The sequence below is a fragment of the Gymnogyps californianus genome, chromosome Z (assembly GCF_018139145.2).
Source record: "Gymnogyps californianus isolate 813 chromosome Z, ASM1813914v2, whole genome shotgun sequence".
Classification (NCBI taxonomy): domain Eukaryota; kingdom Metazoa; phylum Chordata; class Aves; order Accipitriformes; family Cathartidae; genus Gymnogyps; species Gymnogyps californianus.
The window spans coordinates 11,293,563-11,319,227 of record NC_059500.1 but is presented as its reverse complement, the minus strand read 5'-3'; the positions used below and the strand labels follow the sequence as shown (position 1 = coordinate 11,319,227).

The 25,665-nt window shown below is 44.3% G+C and overlaps 1 protein-coding gene across 1 annotated transcript in view; it reads right to left on the bottom strand.

Moving 5' to 3' along the window:
• The window catches only part of MUSK (muscle associated receptor tyrosine kinase), a 55,124-nt gene that overhangs the window by 27,352 nt on the left and 2,107 nt on the right, over positions 1-25,665 (bottom strand). The window contains exons 2-6 of the mRNA XM_050913413.1: positions 23,294-23,420; positions 19,882-20,033; positions 18,327-18,454; positions 17,662-17,803; positions 696-820 (exon numbers count right to left, since the gene is read on the bottom strand). Coding sequence (XP_050769370.1) covers positions 696-820; positions 17,662-17,803; positions 18,327-18,454; positions 19,882-20,033; positions 23,294-23,420 — 674 coding nt within the window. The remainder of the gene's footprint in view (positions 1-695; positions 821-17,661; positions 17,804-18,326; positions 18,455-19,881; positions 20,034-23,293; positions 23,421-25,665) is intronic.

Sequence of the window (25,665 nt, the reverse complement as noted above, 5' to 3'; positions counted from 1 at the left end):
TCAAAGTAGGCACCTATTTTAAATGGTCAGGATAATGAGACCACAGAACAATTTCCTGTGAGAAGCAGTGGATTTGCATCTCTTGGTGCCTGCCGCTGAAGACGGTGAGCCTTTCTTGAGGACGTGCTTCTAGCCAGGAATAAATTGGTGACATACTTCAGTGCGTCATCTAGGTCAGTCTAGAAAATTTCAGATCTATTTGTCTGCAAATATGCTGCGCATATATGCTGTCCCATATGTCCCACAGGCATTTTGCCTCAAGACAGTTTGCTACACCTAACTACCTCAGTTTGTGTTATTTTGTCAAATAAGCATTTTTGCCATGTTATTGTTACCACATTAGGAGAAAGGGGAGGAAAGGTAGCTGCAGAAATACTTAAACTCATGATGAAGTCCTAGAACCCCTGGCTTGAAGGAAGGTTGTAAGCATCTAAAGCATCCTTCACCTTGGGCTTTCCAGACTCTAACAAATTAATGCACACAACACCCTGGAGAAGGGGAAGAGTGTTTTGCAGAGAAGAAAACTGCAGCAGGGAGGCGAGGCAGGCTCAACCTGATTGCATAGCGAGGTGGTAAGTAAGGCAGGAATGGAAACCACGGGTGCTGGCTCCCAGCCCTGCATTTTAATCCCCGGGTTGCGCTTCCGGATGCTAGCAGCCCTCCGGGGCCAAAAGCATGAAAAAAGAGGCACTTACAGCTTTCCCATTTTCCAGCCAGGTGACAGTGGGGACTGGAAGGCCGGTTGCCGCACACCGCAACGTCACCACAGACCCAAAGGTGATATTTTGGGATTCGGGAGCCTTCAGGATTCTGGCAAAAACTGCAGAGGAAGACAAAGGTGCTAGTTGAACAGCAATGTAAAGCTGAGGCTGTGCTGGCATGGGGATGCTTCCTCCCCAATAGGGCTTGAAAGAAGCCACAACCCCATGAATAAAAGCAGAGCGTAGCACGGGCTTCCCAGTGAGCGACACTCTTGGGAGAGGGACGAGAAGGAGAAAGAAGGTGATCAGCGTGGTTATGTTCTGTACCTTACAGACCAAAATTTTACCTCTGGAAATTTCTACATCATCTGAGTTCGACGCCTCAGAGGAGATAATGTGCAAAAAACCAAGGGCAAACTCATTGGTAGCGTGCAGATAGGACAGCTTACAGCAAATACACGGCAAGTTACCACCCTGCTCTGCCAACAATGACCTCATGCAAAACTTGTTCAAAACCATCAAGGGGGATCCACCAGCATGGTCACGTACCATGAAGGTTAAGGGTCAGATAAGATCCTCAGTGTGATCGCAGTGATTAGGACTTACCATGGAGAACCACAAACCCTGGCATTTTCCATACCACGACAACCTGTCCTAAAGGGAGAGAGTCTGACATCGGGTTATGGGGGAATGGCTAGCAAAGACTTTGGGAAGATGAGATTGCAGGGCGAAAGCAGGTTTTTTAAGTGACTTTTCATCTCTACTGCTCTTGCTTCTTCTGTGGCAAATGGTTACTGGGCAGTTTGAAGATAAGCAAGATAAGTACCTCCCTGCCCTGAGAAGTTTTTTTTTGGTGAAAAAAAAAACCTGAAGTGTTTTTGCTGAAAGCTTATTTTGATCCAGAAACACAACTCTGATGGCCTTCACAAGCTGTATTTCAGCTGCTGTACTTGGACCACATAGAGGAAAGCAGAGAAGAGAGACATTTCCCATGTGGAACATTTGAGTTTTGACCCAGAATTTTTAATGGAGATGCCTGAATGTCTGTGCAGAAGCAGGCTGAATAGCTCTGTGCCATTTCTTACTCCAATTTCTCATGCTTAGTGAGTAACGCTCACTCTCTACCTTCTGGGCTGCACAGCAATGACTAAAAGTCTTCATCAGAAATTTTAATAAGCAAAGGAGTTTCTCTTGGAGTTCTCAGACAAGCCTAATATCTTGTTTGCCACTTTCGCTATCTGTATGGTTCCCCTTACCAACATATCTGATCATGTCCCGGTCTTCTGTGTCTCTGTTTGCCTGATGCACCTCTTGGCACTGGACACTGGTTGCTCCCAGATGGAGACCTCCAATGCAGAGCAATTAGGAGACCAACAAGGGACTCTTCAGAAACTGAACATCTGTCCCCACCATTTGGGATGGGAAGGCTTTGTCCGCAAAATTTCAGTTGGAATAAAAAACGTATATGCTTCCCACGTAGTCCTTCCACCCAGTCCTGGCCTGGGAATGGGCTGAGATTTGTGTTAACAAAGAGCCTAAAACCAGCTTTTGCTCTTGGATAGGCAACACTAGGAGTATGTTTCAGAGTAGAAACTTTTTTGTCTTAGGAGCACAGCCATTCAATAGGCTCCTGGGCAGGGGTTTTTAGGAAGATTAAATTTAGTGTCAGTGAAGTGAAAAGGGTGGGAGGATACGTATTATATTCAGCTTCTTAATTCCTCTACAGTCTCCGGGCAGTCCCTCACTGTTGATGCTCGGTGCCACTTGCTTGAAGTCAAAGCAGAGCAGCATCGGGGCTGCTGCATCCCCCCTGCCCCTCAGCAAGGCAGCAGGTACAAAGCTCCACTGCTAACCAGGAAAGCTGCAGTCGCTGGCCAGGGACTTTCCTGATAAATAATATGTGAAATGAAACCTTTGCCTGAAGTTTCACTTCAGGCCATTAACACCAGATGGTTACAAATTCAGCCCTGAGTGCCCCAGGCCAAGCTCATAATTACTTTTATACTTCATTAGGAGAAACACTAAACTTTGGGCCTGTCCTCTGGCAGCAGTTATATGCACATGGCTCCTGCTGAAGCCAGCACATTAGCTCCCAGAGCCAGAATACTGCCCTTAGTGCTTTTCTCATGCTGCTGTTGGTTTCTCAGCATGCTGCTGGGACCCTGCCCGCCTGACAACTCTGCTGCTCAGATCCTCCCCAGCTTAATTAATACTGAAGTGACGAATTAACAGCACCCTGTTAGCTGGTGCCGGACACAGGTGTGTATACCCTCCTCTGTACCGGCTGCTCTCCTAAAATCTGAAAGGATCTTTCAGCCAGGAGAAAAAAAGGCACGCTTTGAAAATGACGGTAGTTGCACAGGCAGGGAGCAAAGCCACAGGGAGCGCCGCGGCTGGTCCAGCTCACACATGGCACCTGTGGGGAGGCCAGAAAGCTGCATCCCACTCCCTGGGGTCCTCCTGCCAGCACTGGTCACAGCGCTTGCTTTAGTAGCCCAGCACACCACTGGTGTGAGAGCTCGTCTGCCAGCATAGGGAAGGCAAAGTGTCAGGCCATTCAAGCTTAAAACGCCAAATACAGGGATAAAAAATCCAGCGACAGCTGCTAAGCATTCACATGTTTCTTGTGGAAAGTGCTGCAGGTGTATTTATCCAGCACAGGGAGGGACAGCTAAATAGAAGTGGTCCTGTAAGGAAATAAGCTGATTTCCAACGTGTGGAAAAATGCAAGATCTTGTTACCCCCAGTGACTTTCAAAATTGAAGTTACACATTTAATACTTCAACATTGCAAGTACTTACATTTGCATGTTTTTTAAAATTATTTTACTTAAAGTTTAGCTATTTAACTTAAGTATTTATCTCTAGATACTGTGAATGGAATAACGTGGAGGGTTTTTACATTATTTTATTATTAAGTGAGAAATTCCCTGCGACAAGGGCTGGACTCCCCAGGTCCCAACAGGCTTAGAAGCACCGCTGACTGGCACACCCAGGGACACATTTTCCAAGGGGCTCTTCATTGCTTTGGGAAACAGCGTTAATAAAAATAGCATCAGCTATTTCTCAGCCCCATCATCTAGCGGTGGATGATCAACACACTGCCATTGCTGGCAGACTTGGGTGCTGTGGGAAAGCCAGGACGGGTTGTGTGAGAGCAGCTGGTGTCACCTTCCACCAGTGCAAAGTGGGGCAAGAATGCCAGGATGAGCTCGAGGTCCATTTTGGCAACCGCATCAGCAAGGAAATCTGTCTTGTAGCTAAATGGATGAACCCAGCCCCCAAAACTATGACTTTTTTTTTCCCCCCACTGTATTACACAAAGAAAGAAAAGAGGCAAAGGCAAGGAGGAAATGGCAACCCTGATGGTGCCAACCTAAGCAACTGGTGGGGAGAAGTGGGTGAAAGGCAGGAAAAGGAAGGAACAGGAAATGGCAATAAATGTTTGTAAAATTCACATTATTTGGTGGGCTCAGGACATCGTTTTGTTTTCATTTTGCCTCAGAGTGAAAATTCCCAACAATCAGGTGATTTTTAACACCTCCGTTAACTTGCCCTCCTTCTCAAGGTCCTCCCAAAAGTGGATTTTGCCAGGACCTTTGCCTGTTTAGCTACATCACCACAAGGTTAACAACATTCACATCAAGACCCCCAGGCTCTCAGCACGGGATTTACCCAAAGGCATGCCAAAAAGCAGTTAGGGAAGGCGGGCAAAGAGGGCTTTATTTATTTATTCATTTAAGTGGAAAATAAAACAGCGGAGCTGGAAATGAAATTCAGCCAGCTAAAAGCCAAGCCAGCACGTTAAGTTTCACTCCCAAGCCCCCTAATAAATGTCCTTTCTTTTACAGCCCTGCTAAATGATGTGCTGTGCACTGCAGGGCTTGCTAGGAGGTATCTGCATCACAGCCAGCTGCTCTCGTTTCTGAGAATTAGGTAACATCATCCAATCCAAACAGTAGGGCTTTAATTCAGTCACAAAATTTTTATACTATAAAAAGATTAAAGCTGCCTTCCCCCCACCCCCGCCCAGCCCCCGGTTTGAACGGCTAACTCTTTCCAGGTGACTTTGTTTTCCCATCGCCTTTGACTGAGCTGTGTTTCATTTCCAGGGCTTGGGGCCCGATCCTGCAGTCCTGGCAGATGCCTGCCCCCTGAGTGGGTACGGCCTATTTTTTTGTTAAAGCAGGCTGGATTGGGCCAGTCACATCCAGGCAGCAGCCTGGGTGGCCTGGGGCCATGTTGCTGCTTTCAGGAAAGGACAAAGTGATGCCCAGAGCTCACGGGAAACCCTTGTGTGCACAGCCCCGCTGCAGGAAGACACCTCTTTTAGCCAGGGTTTCAGAAGCCTTAACGCTGGCTTTGACACACCAGGCCCAGTCAAGCACTGGTTTTTGGGTGTGGGGTGGGATTTTTTTTTCCAGAGTCTCCACTGGCTTTGGTGAACCTCGACTTTCAGAGAACATGAGCAACATTTGCCAATGTATGTGAATTAACCCAGCTTGTCAACATCCGCACGTATTCACGTCCAGGAGTTTGTTGCTAGTCCCGGCATACTGTAAAGCATACCTGATACTCCAAACCAAGATAAGGCCACCGAGAGCTAAATTTGTGTTAGCAACCGCCTGGCAACAGTGTGTGCACGCTCCCTTCCCACCGCAGTCCGAGCTTGGCCTAACACGTGAGCCAGACCTAGTGTGTCCATACTGCCAGATCTGATATCTCAACCTGCTCCGCTTTCCCCGATTGTTTTGCTTTTATCATGAAAAATGGCCTTTTGGGTGATTACGGCCGAGTCTTATGCCAAAAATTTTTTCCAGCTGAGCTGCAAAACATGGTGGGTAAAGGCAACTCCTATGTGCCAAAGATATTTTCCTCTGGTACAGCTGGTGCCGTGTTGAGAATCAATGTGTCTACATTGCTGGGGGAATTGGTAAGCTACACATTGCCTCAGAAACTTTCCTGATATAAATACCCTGGCAAAGCCTTTGCACTGCGTACTATTCATGTGTAAGCATTTAGGAGCTAAACTGCAAGCACTTTTTTGTTCCCCGATGTTCCCGTAGCTCTTTCGTCCCTGAAGCGTGACAGATTGAAATGACTCCTTCTCTACAGAGGAGTTCTCTGGGCTTGGACTTTGCTTACTAATCCGTAAAAAATCATTTATGCTTGCCAGCTATATGCTCTGAAGAACCATAAACTTGTGCCAGTGTGTTTGCAGTCTTTTGCCAGTGAGAAGTCCAGTCATCTAAATCCCCATTCAGATTCATTCATCTCACATCCATTCACTCTTCCTGACAAGTCTAAACCAGGCAGTCAAGGAGAGGTAACAAGCAGAGGGGCTACCATTTCCTTCCCACTGTGAGAGATGAGGGGAGGTCTGACAAATACGTTTATAAACACATAGAAAGCAGTAGCATTTGTGTTTGCTGACATTTCAAATTAATCCACGTAAAATCCCAACAATTCTTGAAATACCAGGGCTGAGAACCGGCCACACATCATGCTCATGGATCAGCAGTCGCAGAGACAGCCATGCCGAACTGTGTGCAACAGCTAATCGTATGCCAAGAGCTAGGGCTGAACAAGTGAGGCACAGTCTCCGCAGCTGACACAACGGGACCAAATCCCAGCTTGGAGAACAAACAAATTCTTCAGTAAGCACGGTCAGCAACTCCTCTCGCAGCGGCAGCGATGGGCTCTGCACATGGCTCACTACACGCCTCCGTATGGGAACAGCTCACGTTGTACCTTTGCCACTGCTCAAGGCACGCTGCCACCCTCCCACCCACTTCCAAAACTGCTGGGTTAATAATTAAATCCCAAGATAACTGCAAGGTCAGTTTTGCTTTGATCTCTGAGTATTTCTTACCAAAACTGGAATATTTATCTTTTTGCAAGCCTACCAACTAATCACAGAGAGGAGCAAAATGCCGCAGGCAAAGCTGATATGAGACACTTCCACTTATCTCTATCAAATTGCTTACCTATTTTTATTTAATCCCCGTCCAAATATGCTTAGTGCCAGAGAACCACGTGTATACAGATTATCAAAAGAAAAAAAAATTTATAAATGCAGTAGGAAATGCGCACAACCACTGTATTATTTCTCAAGGAACAGCATTATTAGGTGTAGGCCCCTGAAGAGCAAGCTGCAGAAACACTGTAAGCAAGCAGTACTTCATCATCCACCTGTCCCTCACCTGGTTATCATGGTAATCTGGAGGAGAAACCCCCAATGCATTGAAATATCAGCCTTTTGTACAGAATCTCAAATTCTCCAAGCTTTTCTGGCTCCTGAAACACGATTTGGGAGGTTTGGGGCTTGCAGTAGTTCTAACACCTCATGCAGCACAGGCCAGACAGCACAGTAATACATAGACACTCAGCCTGGAGCCTGAGGCTGTGAGATGGAAGGCAGGGACAATTCAAGATCTGTGTGGAAGGGAGATGGAGGAAACCACAACATCTCCATCCTGAAGCATATGCCTTCAGATTCTAAGCTCTGGTGTCTAATATCAAAGCAAGTTTTTCTTAGCAAGGCAATAGCTTTTCAAGGTAACCTTATTCTAGGGTGAGCTCCAAGATTTATGGATAGTAGCACAATTTGCATCAGCAGAAGGACTCATATAATGTTAAATGCATCAGCCAGCACACGAACTTCTCAGCTGTGAAAGACTTCGCATCGCATGTAGATGTCTCTGGAATCCTAAAAGCAGACCCTGCAAATATGCAAAGCTATAATAACCAGGAGTAAAATGTAAATAGATAGCTTATATCCTGTGTAACTATATAAAACCTGTTCTGTACAAGTGTTCATTTCTATATACAGAGCAAACACCAGATTCAAGGACAAGTGAGGATAACGTGTTCAAATTACTTCCCAAGGAAATGAATAAGGAAATTCTTTTCATGTCAGTACTGGTCTTATAAATGCGTTTGGTTTCTTTGAAGGAAAGACCCTTCTAAACCTCCCCATGCTCTGGCTTTTCTACAGTACGGAGACACACCGTGCGCCATTTAACTCAGCCATTACCCGTTACTGCATGTGAAACTGGAAAAGAAGTTCCCAGTCTCCTGAGTCAAAGAGCAACTCTTGCTCGTTCCAGTTGTGTTCGGCAACCAGAGGGAAGGAGACCAGCACACACAGGCAGATTGTCAGCATCGGCAGCGGTCATGCTGGGCCGTGGACAGCCTATAAATTTAATTACATGCCAAGTGAAAAGTACTTCCTTTCATCTATCTTAAAGTGCTGCTAGCAGTAGTTGCTAGGATGTTTCTTGGTTTTGGGTGATAGCAAGTAGCCTGTTCCCTGCTCACCTTATCCACCATGCATGTTTGGTTTTCAACACTGAAAATTCTGCTAGTCCCTCCTACAGAGATCCATCTTCATTCCCTATTCTCAGCTCCTAGTTTGAGATGCCCTTTTTGTGAGGGGCTGCCTGGGGCTGCATTCAATTTCAGAGATGTGAGGAAACCATTCCTACATAGAGCAGCACAACAGCAGGCACTTTCTGTTCCGTAGTTTAGGCACATACACCCTAGAAATATTGTGTGACACCAGAACTGGCGTTAGTGGTAGAAGCAAAATCTAGAGTTTTACAGTTTGGAAGAGTCAGTTACAATGGAAAATAAGAGTGGGGCTTTCACCTCCACCAAGGCTACCTGAATGAGAAAGATGGAAGAGGTCCTTGGAAGACAGAAGGCATCAGCCCTAGAAAAATTGTATTGGTCCACAGACAGCTTACCAAAACTGGACTTTTAAATAGATTCTATAAAATTTCCAGGTTGCCTTCAAAACTCTCCTTTCTGTATGTTTAGCCCCAGTTTTATCTTGGTTTCTCAGTGTGAAATGGCAGTCACTTCAGGACAGTTGTCTCAGTTTGCTCTGGCCCCCTTTACCTGATAGCTATGGATATTCTCTGTTGTGCTGGGTTCGCGTAGCAATGGAGGGGCTACAGGGGTGGCTCCTGTGAGAGGCTGCTAGAAACTTCCCTGGCTCCAACCCGGACCCGCTGCTACCAAGGCCAAGCCCATCAGTGACGGTGGTTGCGCCTCTGGGATAACGTATTTAAGAAGGGGAAAGACAGATGAAAAACCTGCAGCAGAGAGAGGAGTGGGATGTGAGAGAAACAGCCATGCAGACCCCGAGGTCAGTGAGGAAGGAGAGGGAGGAGGTGTGGGGGAGCAGAGATTCCCCTGCAGCCCGTGGTGAGAGGGCAGGCTGTCCCCCGGCAGCCCACGGAGGTTAACGGTGGAGCAGAGATTCCCCTGCAGCCCCTGGAGGACCCCACGCTGGAGCAGGTGGCTGGGCCCGGAGGAGGCCATGGCTCCGTGGGAGAGCCCACGCTGGAGCAGTTTGCAGAGGACTGCAGTACGTGGAAACGACTTGAGTTGGAGAAACTCATGGAGGGCTGACCCCTGTGGGAGGGACCCCACACTGGAGCAGGGGAAGAGTGTGAGGAGCCTTCCCCTGTGGAAGGAGCGGCAGAGACAACGTGTGATGAACTGATGACAACCCCCATTCCCCGTCCCCCTGTGCCACTGGGCGGGGAGGAGGTAGAGGTATTGGGAGCAAAGTTGAGCCCAAGAAGAAGGGAGGGGTGGGGGGAAGGTGTGTTTTTAAGATATGGCTCTATTTCTCATCATTCTACTCTGATGTCGTTGTTAACCAATTAAAGTGGTTTATTTTTACCCAAAATCGAGTCTGTTTTGCCTGTAACTATAAGTGGTGAGTGATCCCTCCCTGTCCTTCTCTCGACCCACGAGCTTTTTTGCTGTATTTTCTCCTCCCCATCCCGCCGGGAGGGAGGAGTGAGCGAGCGGCTGCGTGGTGCTTTGTTGCTGGCTGGGCTTAAACCACGACTTCTATCCTCCACTCTTTGTTGTTGTGCAGGAAGCACATGCTTCCTAGCTGCCCAACACAGTTTACAAGCTAGAGGGATTTTGTCCGCAATATTTATTTTTTTTCTTAAAACCACAATTCATGCAATGATGTGAGAAATTCATATATTTTTTAAGTGCCTTTCCAAACTCTTTGTTAGGGGAAAGAGGTTTTTGCAAAAGAAAATAGCAGGCTTAAATGCCCATTAAAGAAGAATTGCTCATATATGCCTTGTCAGAAACCTCATGCTCCCAGGAGGCCTGCTTTGCATCTCCTCAGTGCAGGAGGCCACCGTGCGACAGTTACTTGAAGGCAGTGTGCAACTTATGCCTGTGTCACAGCAGAGCAAGCCTCAGGAATAAGCTGAATAGCTCACACTTGTTTGTTCATTTGCTGAAGGTCTGGGACTGTTTTCTTTCTCCTGCGGCTTGCCCTGTTACCCTGTAATTAGGGCTATGGTCATATCTGCAGCATCTGAGAACCTCAGGATGACTATGGTGAATGCAGTAGGTAGGAGGAGATTTAATGAGATATTCTGGGCTTTCAGTTACGCCCATGCCACCCTGCTGAGGCCAGTCAATTACTTTGGTGTAATTAAAGGCAAGCTCAGTACTATTTTCTTTCCCTGTAATGCTCCCTCTCCCCAAATCCTTTGCAATTTTTAGCAGCAAACTGCAGTATTCACCATTTACTGTAATATCACACTGCCTGCAGGTACATACACGAGCATCACTGCGGGCACGGAAGGCAATCCTTTCCCAGGGTTTCTGCCTCTGCTCACGGCAGAGCCAAACACTCTTCCTCAGTGTCGGAATAAGAATTTCCCTGAGGAAATTTCACCCAGCACTTAAAAGCAAAACTGCAAAATTCCTTGTCAGTCTGCAGTTTGGCAATCCATCTCACCTAAAACATCCTACCTCAGAAGACGGCACAGATAAAAACTCAGATTTCACATCAATAGCTGACCTATGGGCAACGCGGCAAGAGTCAGGGTAACAGTGCTGACTGGCAGCTTTGGTGGTCTCAGTGTCTCCCTTTCCTATTTCATCTACGCCAAGTACAGACGTGCTGACACAAAACTGTAGAAAACTTCCTGGATGGCATATCTGGAGTCAGTTTTCATTTGAAATAGGGCCCATCTCTGGAATGTGGTCCATCCAAATTGATAGGTTAGCTGGACCAAATACATACTTTCATTCTTGTTACTTGGATTATGGTGTGACTTTCTTGTCTTTGATTTATCTGTGATGCAAATTTGTCCCAAGACTACATAAAAGGTCCACAAAACAGCTGAAGGAAGCTGGTGCTTTACACTTTGTGGGCATAGTCTGTTAACTAAATAGCCAAGGCACTGCTTTCTATTGTCATCTAGTCTACTGGCCCCTCACTGCCTCCAAGAATTAGAAAAAATGATTTTAAAAAAAAAAAAAAATCTAAACAGAATGTACCCATGTCCTGGCAGATCCTTCCCTTTGAAGGAATGATTCTCCAAGGAAAACCTTCCTGTTTTTAAGGCTAAGGCAGTTCTCACAAGTGGCTTTAGGAGAACATTCTTGTGGCCTGCGGCAGGGTATTATTTTAGTAGCTAGTAATAAGCAATAAACTGTGGACAAGAAAAGACTTCTATCTACCAGGGTTGGAACGCAAAAACAAACGATGTCTCAGTCAGGGGAGTGTGAGGAGCATTGCTTCTACCCTTGTTTTGATTTGTTTGCTTCATGTGCTGTCACATAGTAGCACAGGAGGAAGTGGAGCAGCAACACTTTGACAGAGGGATGAATGAAACTGCCTGGATAAAGACAGGATCGGTAGCCCTCCACCAATGCCCCATTCAGCCAATTGGAAATTGCAGAGCAGGTTTGATCCAAAAATGTTATTAAATCCATGGAGAATCCAGTTAGTTTCTTGATGAGCCCACTGGATCTTCCAGCACTTGTCCTAGCTAATTTGTTTGTTTGTTTGTTTCCTTATAGATTTATTAATTGCTAATTTCTAGACATGCCGTTGTACAGTGATGACTTCAAAATGAAACCTTATAGCACAGTATACTCCAAAACTCCTGAATTCCACAACTCTCTGGTGCCACAGGCTGGATATCGAGCTCAACTTCATGTAAATCACAAGATGGAGGTGCATCTAACTCTGTACACAACCAACAGGACCGTCTGTGTACTCTTTCCTTTAACATTACAGTCCATGCATTTATGGCCTTTTTCTTTCTTGTTCAACATTAAAAATGCATCACTGGGCAAACTGGGAACATCGGAGGTTTCACTGGCTGGGTACAACACCTAGAAAGGCACAACGGGAAGGTTGCTATTCATCCTCCAGAGAAGAAAGACCTTTTTTTCAGAATTTCTGCACACAAAGTCCCAGTATGCAAGGCTGAAAAGCACAGTAGACAATTTAGACTGTCTTCCTACAGCAGAGGAATTCCACGCACGTGCTTCTGTTGGAATGGAAGGACACCTCTCAGAAGAACATTCTACTTTCAGTTGTGTTAGTGCCTAATCCACCACAACCCTTTGTAGATTTTAGTGGCAATAACCCCATTCATTTCCAGAAAATGCTCTTTCCATAGTTGAAGCTAAAAATTAGGCTGATAAAGAAACACATGGTTTATAGCTTCATGCCTTATCTATAAACAGCTGTTACTTCTAAAATGTAAGCAATTCACCATCAACTTTTCAATTTCTTTTGTGACTTTTCTGTTTTGAAGAATGACGAACATATAGGACAGAAGCCCATTCTACCAATTCATAAAGTGGCACTTTCCTTCCCCCAAGGAGAGAAGGAAACATTCTCCAAAATAGAGCAAAAAACTCTGTCAGACCACAGAGCCCAGGTCAGGCGATCAAGCCTGTAAGTCATCACAAAACCTATTGGTTTACTGCTGTTTTGCGATAGACACTTCTTATTTGACAGGAATTGTATATACTTTGAATATTGGTTATAAGCACCACATCTGAAAAAGATAGCGAGAGATAAAAGCAAAAGCATCCCGTGGAATTTATTTTGCACATTAAAAAAAAAACCTACCAGGCACCTTCTCTCTGCGTCTGAGTGACAAGCATTCTCATAACAGGAATATTCCCATACCTTTTACCAGGCAAGAGCTCGTGGCTTTAAATTTATTCTTTCAACATCATACAATTTATACATAATGGGTATGGAGAATATCATTGTTACACATGTCAAGCCATGGGGATTGCACAGGGTGTACAGTTTTAGGCAGCAGGCCCAGAAGCTGAACCTGATGAGCTCTTGCATAGCTTTTGCTGAACTCGTCCTATTAATGGACTGGATCAATGTCACTGCAAATAGCAATGAAAACTGAAATTCCTCCTGTTCTACAGCCTATGTTACATAAACAGCTGTCCAATGCATGAAGGAAAAAACAGATGAATGTCTCACTAATGCTGCCTATCATGCAAACCCTACAGATTTCAAATGCTCAGACCAGGGCCAAGAAATGCATTCTTGGCACAGCCTAAAAGTCTATACCCTGCCCTCAATTTTCACTGACATCAATGGGAATTTCGGCACTGGAGGACAACTCTCAACATTACTGAAGGCAACAGCTGCTTTCCTATTTATTTCCAAAGGAGTGATCTTCAGGTAAAACTGGATGGAACATCTTAGCCATCTCAGCCGACATCTTGTCAATAAACTTCAGCCTTCAGACATCTGTGTGATCAGGTAAGCAAGCAAATGCTTCTATTCTACCATAGTCCTAAATCTTAGATTCATCCAGGAACCTTTCAGCCACAGATTCACTTTGGGCATCAGTAGAGCAATCAACAGGAAATTTGTATAAATCCTTTGGCAAGGTACTGCTTCAATGGATATAAATATGCTCTTCTCTTCTAGAGTTAGCAAAAGTGTTCATTATCAAAACTGATAATGTAGCAATTAAACAGCTAGTTAGCAAAATGCTTAAGATGATAGAAAATGAATACAAAACTGCAGGTCAGAAATGTTGCCTCCAGGAAATTAAAAACACTTTTCTTGGCAAACAGCCAAGATTATAATATTGTTCCTTTATCTCAATGCACATGTTACCTCCTGTAGCCATCTCTGGACGTACATGAGCAACAGGAAGTCATCCTCACACATTAATTTTAACAGAACCAGCAAACTGATCATTGCTTGTTTGTTTTGCTTTGCAGAGCAGTGTGGAGAAGGCTTGTTTCTGCCTATTGCACTTCTGCCTCACATCAGTACTTCTACTAGTCCTTTTTTCCGTAAGTTGTGTGGGCTGTAACTAATTTGACAAGGGAATCGAACGGGGGAAAGCCAACTCAATACATGCATGCAGCTTCTGCACAGCTGGAAACTGGGGTGCTGGTGGAGGATCACTTCATATTGACCCCAGCACTTGTTGGAAAGAACCAATCCTGCTCCTCCGAGGTGTCCCCTTAGAGCTAAACCAGAGGCGTGTGTGATTTTACTGCTATGGGACACACCAAGATCATAAAAATAGTGTGCAACCCTCCTTCAGCAGGTGGGCTGCCTACCTTGCATGGTCACTTGGCCCTCTTGGCCAATGCTTGCCTCTTGTGTCCCTTCCCCATCCCTCACCTCCTGTGCCTGCTCGCTGGTGTCAAATCAAGGGGATGCCCCATGCTCTGCTTCTCCTCTTAACACCCTCCAGGCACCCCAGGCAGCCTTTCGGTGAGGGCAGTGCTGTCCGTGGGCTCAGCACCGTTCCCTATGAAGATCCCGGCTCTTCCCACAGACCCAGCAGTCAGGTCCGTTATGATCATGTTTCCACCCCTAATGGATTATGCCTTTTAAGGAGAGAATCTGTTTCACCATCATGTGTTCAAATTCATGTGGGTTTGCCCCGAACTTGGGGAAAAATACAGTCCAAAAGGACAGGCTTTTTTCAACCCTTTTAATTAAAATCCTGACCCAGTTCTGGACACTAAAGCTCATTAACTGATTAGAGTTCACTAGTTCATCACCTGAACTCTGGTGCCTGAAACGTGCCCTGGGAGAGGAAGCAGGCTGCACTAGCTAGGGACCAGTCCATGCAGGGGGCAGCACCCAGAGGATCCTTATCTCCTTCCCCTCATTCACTGACAAAAATCAGGAACAACTGAAAAATCAGTTCCACTAAGAAAGGCCTCCACTGTTTTCTTTTTCCTGACAAGAACTGCACCTGAATATTGATCTAAAATCATTGCTGAAATTATTTTGACTTTGCTTTAAAAATAATAAAGCTTTAAAAATATTAAAGCTATGCTTTAAAAGTAATAAATAGAGGCCAGTATTATAAATATTGAGGAACACCAACAAGGAACGGAGAAAAAATATTTGGGAAATCAAAATAGCAGCATTTTTCAAACTGTTTTACCTGGGACCACTGAAACCAGACAAGAAGTAGGAATGTAAGGCACCTCAGTGGTGTAAACGCTTGGGCCAAGATTATAATCAGTTTGAACGAGTGGATCCAGCATAGATAATTTTATGTATTTGAGACTTGATGTAATTTCTGGGCCCAGCTTCAGCAAGTCATTTAAGCATGTGCCTGACCTTACACGCGTTAAGGAGCCTGACCGAATGCAGGAGGCATAGGGTCAATCTTTCAAGAAGTTAGACAACTTTGAAAAACACCTGAAACTAATTGCAGGACTAATGCTGAACCCGTTAAAATGGAAGCTCACAACAGAAAATTAGAAACCTCTTTCAGAAATCAGGACCTGCCTGATCTAGATTTAGCTAGGCATAAATATTTGCACTGCTCTTTGAAGGGGCATTTGCTTCGGGATTAAATATTCAGTTAACCAACCATGCTTAGTCATTTTATTTTAATATTAAGCCACACTGTGCAGGGTGGTAACTCCAGTGAATGGTAGCATCAATATTTAAGAAAAAATATTGTAGTGTTATTACAGAGAAGCAACAAACAGCATATTTTCATAAGTTTTCTGAACATAGCAAATGCTCAAAGAAGACTGACTGAAATGTGATTTTCCTGCATCAAGTAACTTTAGATTATTGTTTACTTGGAGTTATTTTAAAGTGCTGATACTAAGGGGGTAGGAGAGGTAGGAGGGGAGGGATACTAAAAATAATCATAAAAGAGGTGTATGAGGGGGATGCATGTATGTGTGCCTACCTGCGTGCATACACAGGTATGTGCATATGTGTGATTGCTAAATATCCATGAGAATTAATTTCAAATACTGGGAGAGGAAGGGATCTGTATATACAGAAAGCTGCAGTCAGGATTATTACCTTTGGATTTTGGAAGCCAAAAAAGTAAAACAAACATGCATCAGTCTAGTTTGGGTGGCAGCCTGAAACGAGGTATACTATATGGGTGCCCTACCAGAGAAACCAATGCGAGCCTGGAGAACAGCATTGCTTTGTTCACCCAACACATGAATGGAACATGAGGGGATAGTTAGTGTGGGAGCACTGAGCTCCCATTGATTAATTAAGAACTAATCTTCCTTGGTTTAAAAAGAGCACACACAGCCTCTCCTTTGCAAGTAGGACATTTGTGGATTATTCTGCCATTCCTTGAATTAACAGGCGGCTGCATAATTCTGGAGACAGGGACAAAACAAAATACCAACCTTAGCAGCCTGGATTTTGGTGCGGTTCCAGCCTGCTTTTAGATTCCCTAACTGGCTCTGGTAGATCCGGAGCAATAAAATCCCAGTGCCTGAGGCCTTTCAGTGTGGAGGGGGGGTTTGTATGCATGGCACCAAGTATTTGCAATTCACAGTTAATTCTTGACAAGTCTTTGGCCACTGTCTCAATGATGGGACGAAACCAAAACTCAGGACCCAGGCTGTTCACAGCCAGATCCAAGTGTCTTCAGTTTGCCCCATCACTTTTAGATTGGGAGAAGTACAGCTCTGAATCTAGATTAGGAATAGCTGCCTTCCTGTTTTAAAGCTATTTAAGGAATTTCTAACATACTTGAAGTCTGTACGTGTAAATATTAAAAAAAAAAAAAAAAGAAAAGAAAAATGAATGCATTTTTTAGGGAAACAGCAGACCTACAGTAATTTGTAGTTGGATCTAGTATACCTGATCCTGCTCCCAGAAGAAAGTCAATGGTCCTCTTAGAAATGGGATTGCACCCTCTGATAGTCCCAGACCAAGTAACCTCTGATAGTCCCAGGCCAAATGTAACCTACAACAATCTTTTGAAGCTTACTAGGCAAATGGAGACCCTTCTCCACTTTCTACAGTATAGTCATTCTGAATAGGAAATAAAAATTAGTTCATCTACTGAGTCAGTCATCCCCCCTCCCACTCCACAAAACCTTGTGTAACTCAACTTCTCTCATAGGATTCAGGAACATTGAATGCCTCATTGCCTACATTTGGGTTCCCTTGCAGTCTGCTGGTCTCAGCACTCTGAAACTGGTGATGATTTATACCACAAAGCAAACACCTTCTGTAAAGAAGAGACGGACACTGAGCACATAAAGACCAGAAACTGAAAAATCAATCCGGTGTTCAGTTTAGCGGGCAGAAAATGTTCAAGTCCTCAAAGAGAAAAGCTCTGTTTACCTGAAGAATCAACCAATTCAGATGGAAAATCAGAGGAAAGGGAGATGGACATACACATAATGCTGCAAAATGCTTCACTGTTTGCAGCTGCAGCTCTCTCTGATCAGGCTCTTCGCAGCGAGTTTCCAGGGCCATCAGCCTTCTACCTGTCCATCTCCACAAGCCACAGTGTATAACCCACAGGTCTGGCGGGACTTTTCAAACACGAAACAAGCTGGCATCTTGGAAACCATCAGTCAGAAGGAAAAACATGTTTGGGGGTCCTTACTCAGACAAATATCCCACCAGAGCCACAGCAGCCATGGACAAAGATCCTCCACAGATAGTCCCTTTCACCATCAGCCAGCAATGGGAGCAGGTGTGGACAAACTTTCTCTATTTCTCGCTCTGCTTTCCTTTCCTTTCCCTTCTTATGCCTTTTGGGTCACCCCCTAGGATGTTTTTGTCGACATCAATGTGATACTTCAGGTTAAATCAAGTTAAGCGGGTATGCATGAGGAGCTGGCACGTGGAGCTGGAGCGCAGTGCAAGGGTTACTCACCTTCCACTACCACCGTTGCGGGTTTCGAATAGGCTGTGCCCAGGCTGTTCTTGGCTACACATCGATAGTGTCCTGCATCTTCTCTCTGAACATTGTGGATTCTTAAATTCCCTGAATCGAGGACAGCAATGCGAGCATTCTCCTGCCGGAGGAAGGAGCAATCAAGATGAGGGCTCTACATGCAGGCTGCACGCAAGCAGCACCAAATATCCGCTTGCAAAGATTGGGCTTACATACATGAAAATTATTTGTGTTGTCCTACAGCTGAAGGATTTGAGGCCAGCTCTTCCTGCTCAGCATTGTCATGACACACTCACCCATCCCTCTTTTTGCAGATCAGTGAATTATAGCTTCAAAAGAGCCCTGAATCTTAGCTAAGTAGCTCAGTAGCTCTTATTTATGAGAACACTCACAAGTGCATTCAGCCACATTTGGCCACACTTAGTAGTAATAAATACGTATAATATAAAATATAGATATACAGAGAAAGTTTGGTTTATAGGCACAATTATTGCAGATGCAGACATTTATGAGATGAGCCCTGGATTTTCCAAATTCTTGCTTCCTAGTAACTAGAATTTACAAATGCTCTAATTGATGCTAATATTTTAACACAGTACCTTTAGCGAATAGCTAGCATTACTTAAATTTCATTCTCTACTCACCTTTACAACTGTTTCTCCTTTGATCCATGAAACAGAAGGTTTTGGGTTCCCCATTGTAGTGCATGGAAGAACAGCCTTTAACCCTTCAATTATTTCCACATTTATAGGTGGTCGGGTTATTTTGGGTCCTAAAATTTGAAAAGTCAAAAATTAAAGTTGAACTGAAGCTAAGAGATACTAGAACAGGACAAGTGCAGAAATGGCAACAAATTCTCTGCTGCTTTTTCTGTACATTGGTGAAAGATAGAGCGGTCTTAGTAGGTCATGAGCTGCCTTGGAAAGAAAAAACGTTCTTAAGCACAGCATTCAGAGTTTCAGTTTATGGACGCAAAAGCAGTTAACTTGCATGGGTTATTTGTTTTCAGGAGTGGAGTTTGACAGTCGTTTGAATTAGGGCCTGGGCTAAAATCCAAATCCAGATAAGAGTATTTCCAATATTGAAGAATGTTTGCATTCCAGGTTTTGACATTCTTCACGACATAAACAGTGTCTTGTGTGAAAACTCAGATCTGGAGTGAATCAGTTTTGAAACAGTTTTAATCCAGGCTTGTCACTAGCTCAACAAGAAGGGCATGTAAACTCAATTAATGTCCCTAATCGAAGGATTTATAACTATGCTAGTAAAAAGGAGACAGGATCCTTAAAGAAAAAAACAAACTCCCTTAAAGTTAATATGGGACAAATTTAAATTCATTTTACCCAAAGAAAAACATGGCTTGGCTTACTCTGAGCTGGGAGTAAAAAAGATCTTCATCTCAGTGTTTTGGGAGATCTGAAGTTTTGCCTCCCTTGCACGATACCAAACCAGCAGAAAAATGACCTTCAGAGAGCATCACCTCCTGGCCCCCACCTGGAGGCGACTGGGGTGCTGTAGAGCCCCAGAATTACCAGACCTGGAGGGTCATGCTCATTAGCACAAACAAATCCTTTCCTAAAACCAGATGCTTTAGCCAGGATATATCTCAGCTGCCCTTTTAAGTGTTTGTGTAAATAACTGCAGCCATGTGAGTTCAGCTTCACTGAGCTCAGCACGTATATAGCTCTTTGCAAGAACCAGTCCCCTGCCTTCCATGTGGGATGATGAAATTTACACCGCGGTGCTCCAGACCTTTCAAAACTGCTATTAAGAACATCTGAACAGCATTTACTTGCTTTTGCCATCCTCAGGCATAAATATGATTAGTGAAATCTTATGTTTAAAATTCATAAGGGATTTATGCAGTATTGCTACATAGGTCTAATCTATCACATTGTGCTGCTTTTATGAAGTTTTGTACAAAGGGCGTTCTTCAAAGCATCGTTTTTTATCCTCTGCTATGCAAATAGTTCCTCTGATCCTAGCACAAGTGTGTGTTATTCAAAGTGAATAATCACAACTGCATTTAGTTAAGATATGATCCAACATGCCATGTCTCTGCCTCAAGGGACTGCACCCAGCCCCACAGGAACATCGGTCTGCCCTGAACACGGACCCCGGGGGCCATACCTGGGGGTCTGCTCAGGCTCTCAACGACACGGTCACATGGGGTCAGGAAGAAATTACATTCCCACTTACGCATTTTCACTTGGAGAGCCCCACAGCTCTGCGCAGCCGCTCCAACCCCATTATCCGCCGTGCAGCAGTACACCCCATCATCACTGTCCTCCACACTCAAAATGGTCAGGAGCTGCCCGTTCCTCTGTATGCTGTACCGGGTGTCGAACAGCCTGCAGGGCACAGCACAGATTGTCAGGGGTGAGGGGACACCCGAGGACAGAGAGGGGGAATTGCATTTGTATCTGCAGACCGCTGACAGCACTACAGATGGCAATATGTTTTACTTTTTATTTTCAACCTGCAAAGAGAAGGGAAGGCACTGAAAATGTTGAGTCAGGCCTTAAGATTCGGTTTGGTCCTCACTAGACCACGCAGTTCCTGACTGCCACCAGCATGGTGGCAATTCTTCCTCCAGTCAGGTATTGGTAAAGTGCGTAGGTATCACAGCTGGGTTTCTGTCTGGCCAAGGACAGGCATGAGCACAAGTAATCTTATCCAGCTGGATCCTGTTTTAGGTCTAATCACTTAGTGCAAGGGAAGGACTGCCTATATAGGAACTGGAACTGGCTGAAGTTTTTTAAAGAAACCTTCTTCAGATTTACAAAAAAAAAAAAAATCTTTTTTTCACTAAACAGATAACGTTATGGAAAGATTTTTACTGTTGTGAAAAAAAGACGCAAACCAAAACCCAAGTATTTTTGTGTCTGCATCCAGGAGTGGTTTTGTCTATTTTTTGGAAAAAGAAACAGACCAACAAATGAGCAAAGAAATGTGCTGAAGAAAAGAAGCCATCTAAAGATTAGAGAATACAAGGATAGCTATAGTTTAATAACAGCAGGCTTTAACCTAGAGACTTCAGAGAAGTCAAGAAAAGCCCTGAAGTTGGAGCAACAAAGGTACAAGATATTGTAACAAAGTCTGCAGAGCAAAGACCAATTCTATATGTGGGCACGGGGTGTGCATGCGTGTGTGTGTGTGTGTGTGTGTACATGTGCAAGAGCAAGGGAGAGACAGAAAGAAAGGTGGTGAGAAAGCAGAGGGCTGATCTCTGATTTTCATTGCAAAACTGGAAAAGTATAGTAAAACTTTAGTGGAACAAGATTTGCATAATATTTCATAAATTCCTTCATGCTTGATTTTCGCACCTTCTTTGGTGTGTTTTGGAAGTACTTTCATGCAATTGGCCTTTGATTCTGATGAACGGTAGCAAAAGGCATCTGACCTGAGGATTGTCTCCCAAGCTGTCACAAATACCTGACACCTAAGTATGTCCTGTTTTGCCTTTTATTGTTAAAAATCCTACAGCAGTCACCAAGTAATCTGAATGTGCCATTTATGGTGTTAGAGGCAGATACTTCCTTTCAACAGCCTTTTGCCTTTCAGTCTTGTATCTCCCTCCTCTTTTTCACCCTGGGAAGAAAGAGTACAATGAACTCATCCATCATATAAAAGACGTGCAGGCTCTATTCCCTTCTTTCCCTGAGGGAGGCTCACCCTGGGCAGCCCTGTCCTGGGAGATGGGGCAGGTAACCATTTCACTCGGCACAGGGCACCTCCTGGTCTACTTGAACAAGTTTTGATGCCAAAAGTAAAAGCGTTTCCAGAAGACTAGTGCTGACAAGAGCCTCTGTCCAGGCACTATTCCCGTTGAAGATGAATGTTTACATACTATTTTGTTTTGAAGGTTAGCTTAGCTGTCTGCTCAGGGTGCTGGGACCTTGGCAAGAGAAGAAAATTTTGTAAATAAAATAACTGATATTTATTGCTTGCAATAACTAGCCCCTTTGAAGTTTGACACATACACACAGAGGCATATAAATATATATGTTTTTTCAGAAAAAAAACTCCACTGATCTGATCCTTTTCCATTGTGTAAATACTTTCATCCATGTTCTTGGAAAGTAACAGAAATATTTTCAGCTGATCTATTTCCCTGTCTTTGGTCTGAGCTTTTGTATCCAGCAGCACTGACTATTAATGTCAACACAGCTTTGGGAAAGTGAAATAGTTGCTGCTATTAATGTTGCTCCAGAAGCCCCAGAAAAGGAACAAAGCACCTGAGCTCTCTGACCTCACCAGCAGAGCTTTTTTGATTGGTTCTTTCCTTTTTGGTCAACGTTGTGAAAAAGGCACTGTGTCTCAGAAAGAGTGGGATGGCTTTTAGAAAGGTGTGTTGGGCTTCTGGAAGTAGGGATTGGGGTGAGAAATGATCTGGTTTTCATATGATCTTAGAACATAGAGAGAGTGAAATTTTAAAGACCATGGGGAGACAAAGGCATGTAATCTCCATGGTCCTGCATGAATGGCTTCCTCTCCCAGCTTTGATTTTCAGGCATGGTGTCACTGATGGGGAAGGAATTAGGAGAAAGGTGACCCGATTTGGAAATAACATCTGTGGAAATTCAGACCTCCATCCTGCAACAAGGCCAGGGTCAGAGGGTTAGGACTGGGGTTTTGCTGAGCTTCTGTTGCAGGAGGCCATGAAAAAAAGGTTTCTGAAGGCCAGTATGCATATGTGTAGCATTCTGCTTTTCTCCTATTCTGAAATGGTCTTTCTAGTAGTAAGACCACATTCTGCTGCTGACTTATTTGGAGTGTCCTGAGCCAATGGTTCAAGGGCTCTTTGAATGCTTGACCCTGATAGCAGGAACCGTGCTTCAGGTGACCATCTGCCTAACATGGACATCTCTTCTGGAGAACGGATCTTAACTGTGTTACACAGAGATTGTTCTGTAATTTTCCCTTACAGAGGGAGTCACTAACAGCAATCTAGAATGAGAAACTGATTTGAAGCCATGTGGCAGATGCAATGTGATTTCAGAGTTGGAAGATCAGGTGCAGTTTACTTTGCAAGAGCCTGTCTGCAGCAACAGAGCTAAAGCAGTGGTAGCAACTTCCATAACACATTTCCAAGGCTGCCTGCTTTGGCAGCACCTTGATGCCTGGTGGTTAATGTCTGACAGTGCATAACAATGAGAAGCCAGTTCCCTACAGTCAGATCCAGAACTAGAAGCAAACAAGAATGGCATGGTACGAACGCTTGCATGCAAAGTTTCCAAGCACATTGCAGACACTCAGGAAACAAGTCTGGGAACGCTCCTTTCAAATATTATGCAGCAGCATCCTCCTTCGTAAACGCATAAACTGAGGAACAGAGCAGATTGCATTTTCTGAAGCTGAAGAGCAAACTCCTTGCATTGCTTGCAGCAGAAACCAACTGTCTCCAGGCTCAAGCGTGTGAAGCTGCAGAAGCATCCCCCAGGTGCTCCTATCACTCCCTAAGGAACACAGGTTCCTATATGATTACAGCCACTCACCCTCTTCTCTGTCACAGACCCATTTTGACATTTCCAGATATCTCCTTTATCATGAAGGAAAGGACTGACTGTTTTGGCAGAAGATGCTGGAGAGGGCTGGGACTGCTCCCTACCTGATGGGAATGCTGTTGCGCGTCCACGTAATCTCCGGCTCAGGGTATGACTCCACCACACAGACAAACTTGGCGACATCCTCTACCAGTGCATCCACAGTTTCCAGAGGAGTGCTGATCGAGGGAGCTGTGTGAAGGAAGAGAAAATGAGAAAACCTCCCGGTGCCTCCCAGAGAGAGGCAGGAAGCCTGCCAGACCCCTTTGGCGGAGGCAGCCGTGTCCCTGCAGGGTCACTCCATGGCTTTTTCCCCAGCACAGAGCTGTTTTGCACACCCTCCATGTGTTCGCCATAACACAGGTCCTTCCGCATTTGTAGCTGCAGCCTTCTGTTGTTTGCTGCAGGTTTTGCATTTTCCCTTGTGTTCTCTCTATAGGGTGCAAAACAGAGCAACCCAAGCATGGGGCAGCTCCAACAAGCCCAGTGTGTCCTTTGTTTCTAACCCTCCTCTCCTGTGCCAAGGTGCACAGCACCGCGTGGCTTACTGCGAGGACACAGGTGAGGCTGTCCCCCTGCTACAGGGGTGCCATTGCATGGGCTGGAAGTGCACGGAACAGCACACAAATTGAAGCCGAGCTGACCTGCCCCTGGAGTGGGCACAGTGCCTCCTTCTTAACACATAATGCATGAGATTTAGGCTTCTTCGTCATTAATATGGGATTTGTTCTACTCAACTATTTCTCTTTTTTTAAAAAACCTGTTATATAGCACTATATTTTTCAAAGCCAAGCTCGTAAAGGCCTTTTGGGTCTTTCAGCTTTGTGGCATGACTGGCACACACTCTCCTTTTCTCGCTTTTTCTAACCAAGTAGCAGCAGGGTTAGAAGTCTAATAGCTGTGTCTGATGCTTATTATCACAGACCTGTCGTCATACATTATTTGAACGTATCTTTAGAAACATTGTCCGTTGCCCTGGTAAAAGACTTGCAGCATGGCTGGAAGAGATCAAAGGATATGCCTAGTGAATCGATTTCCCTGCGCATGGTATGCATTGCAGCCATTACCTCCAAAGACGCTTGAATGACTTTTAATTTATGGCTGCGACGGACACACATCCAATATTTGTTGGACTGGATTTCCTTGACAGCTGTGCTGAGATGAACTAGTTTGATACCATGTTCCTGAAACACCACCTTGAAAATGTACAGTGGATGCAGGAATCTTCCTGTTCCTCGCTGACTGTAGCAGTATCTGGCACACTGTGTGTCTTTTCACAGCAAAATCGTGCCTGCACTGTATCCGCTGGCCCTCCTCATTATAATAAGATTTAAATTCAGGCAAAAAATAAACTACATCAATTTTACCCCTCCCTCCTAAAAAAAAGGCAAAATACAAGATGCTTCAATTTAAGTGACTGAGAATAATAGAAAGCCTTTACCTTAATGCTTCTTCAATTTACATGGGAGTAAAAATTAGAATGTCATTGGAGTTCAGCTGGAATGAAGCTAGAGGAAGAAAGGATCGGCTTCCACTGTCAGGTTTATGTAAAAGTCCTAACGCTTTTGAAATGTCATTAGAATGAATCTGCCTCAATAATATTTCTAGATTATGTGACTTCAGATTGCATAATTGGTAATGACTATACTTATGGAAAAAGATCTTGAAACTACAGCTAAGATAGCACTAAAGATTATATTAACTAAACATTAGTTAAAACACATCTGTCTCAGATTCGTTGTTTAAGATCACTGCTTCAAATTGTATCAGGCTTCAATGTATTGGGTTATTTTGGGTCACACTAGATAGAAGTCGTCGTCCGTATTGCAACCCAGATGAATCTCATGCCAGTCAAACCTAACGGAAGATTTTCATAAAGCCTAAATTTCCCTGCTACTGAAGGTTGTCTTAAGAGAATAACCTCTACCAATGGTTATCCTGTCTACTTCAAAGGGGATGTTGCTATTTCGTGACACAGTTTATTGGGTTTTGATGGCATTAAGCCTGGCTGACATGGAGTTCTACAATCTAATTTTATGTAGTATGTTTTTATTGCTGTTGTCTGCATGCCTTGAGCTCTGGAAGGATGCTTTTTTAACCCTGAGAAATGTAAATTTTTACAGTAACCAAAATTTAAAGCGACCAGTTTTATAACTGTGTTGTCACGATAAGCATGGCCATTCTCACAAAGAATAAAGTTATATTTGTACCAAGAGCCAGTATGCATAATGACAGTATTTTATTCTTTGGGCAAACAAGGGCTGTTTTGTATATTAAATAAATTCTCTAGCAACAGTTAAGTACTTTGATGGTATCTCTTTAATTTAACAGATGACAGAATTATCCTTAGCAATATTGCCTACACCAGGTCTGATCTGGCATCTCCTGAAAGCCAGCACGCAGCTCTTAGGGCAAAATCAAGCCCCATACTCATAGA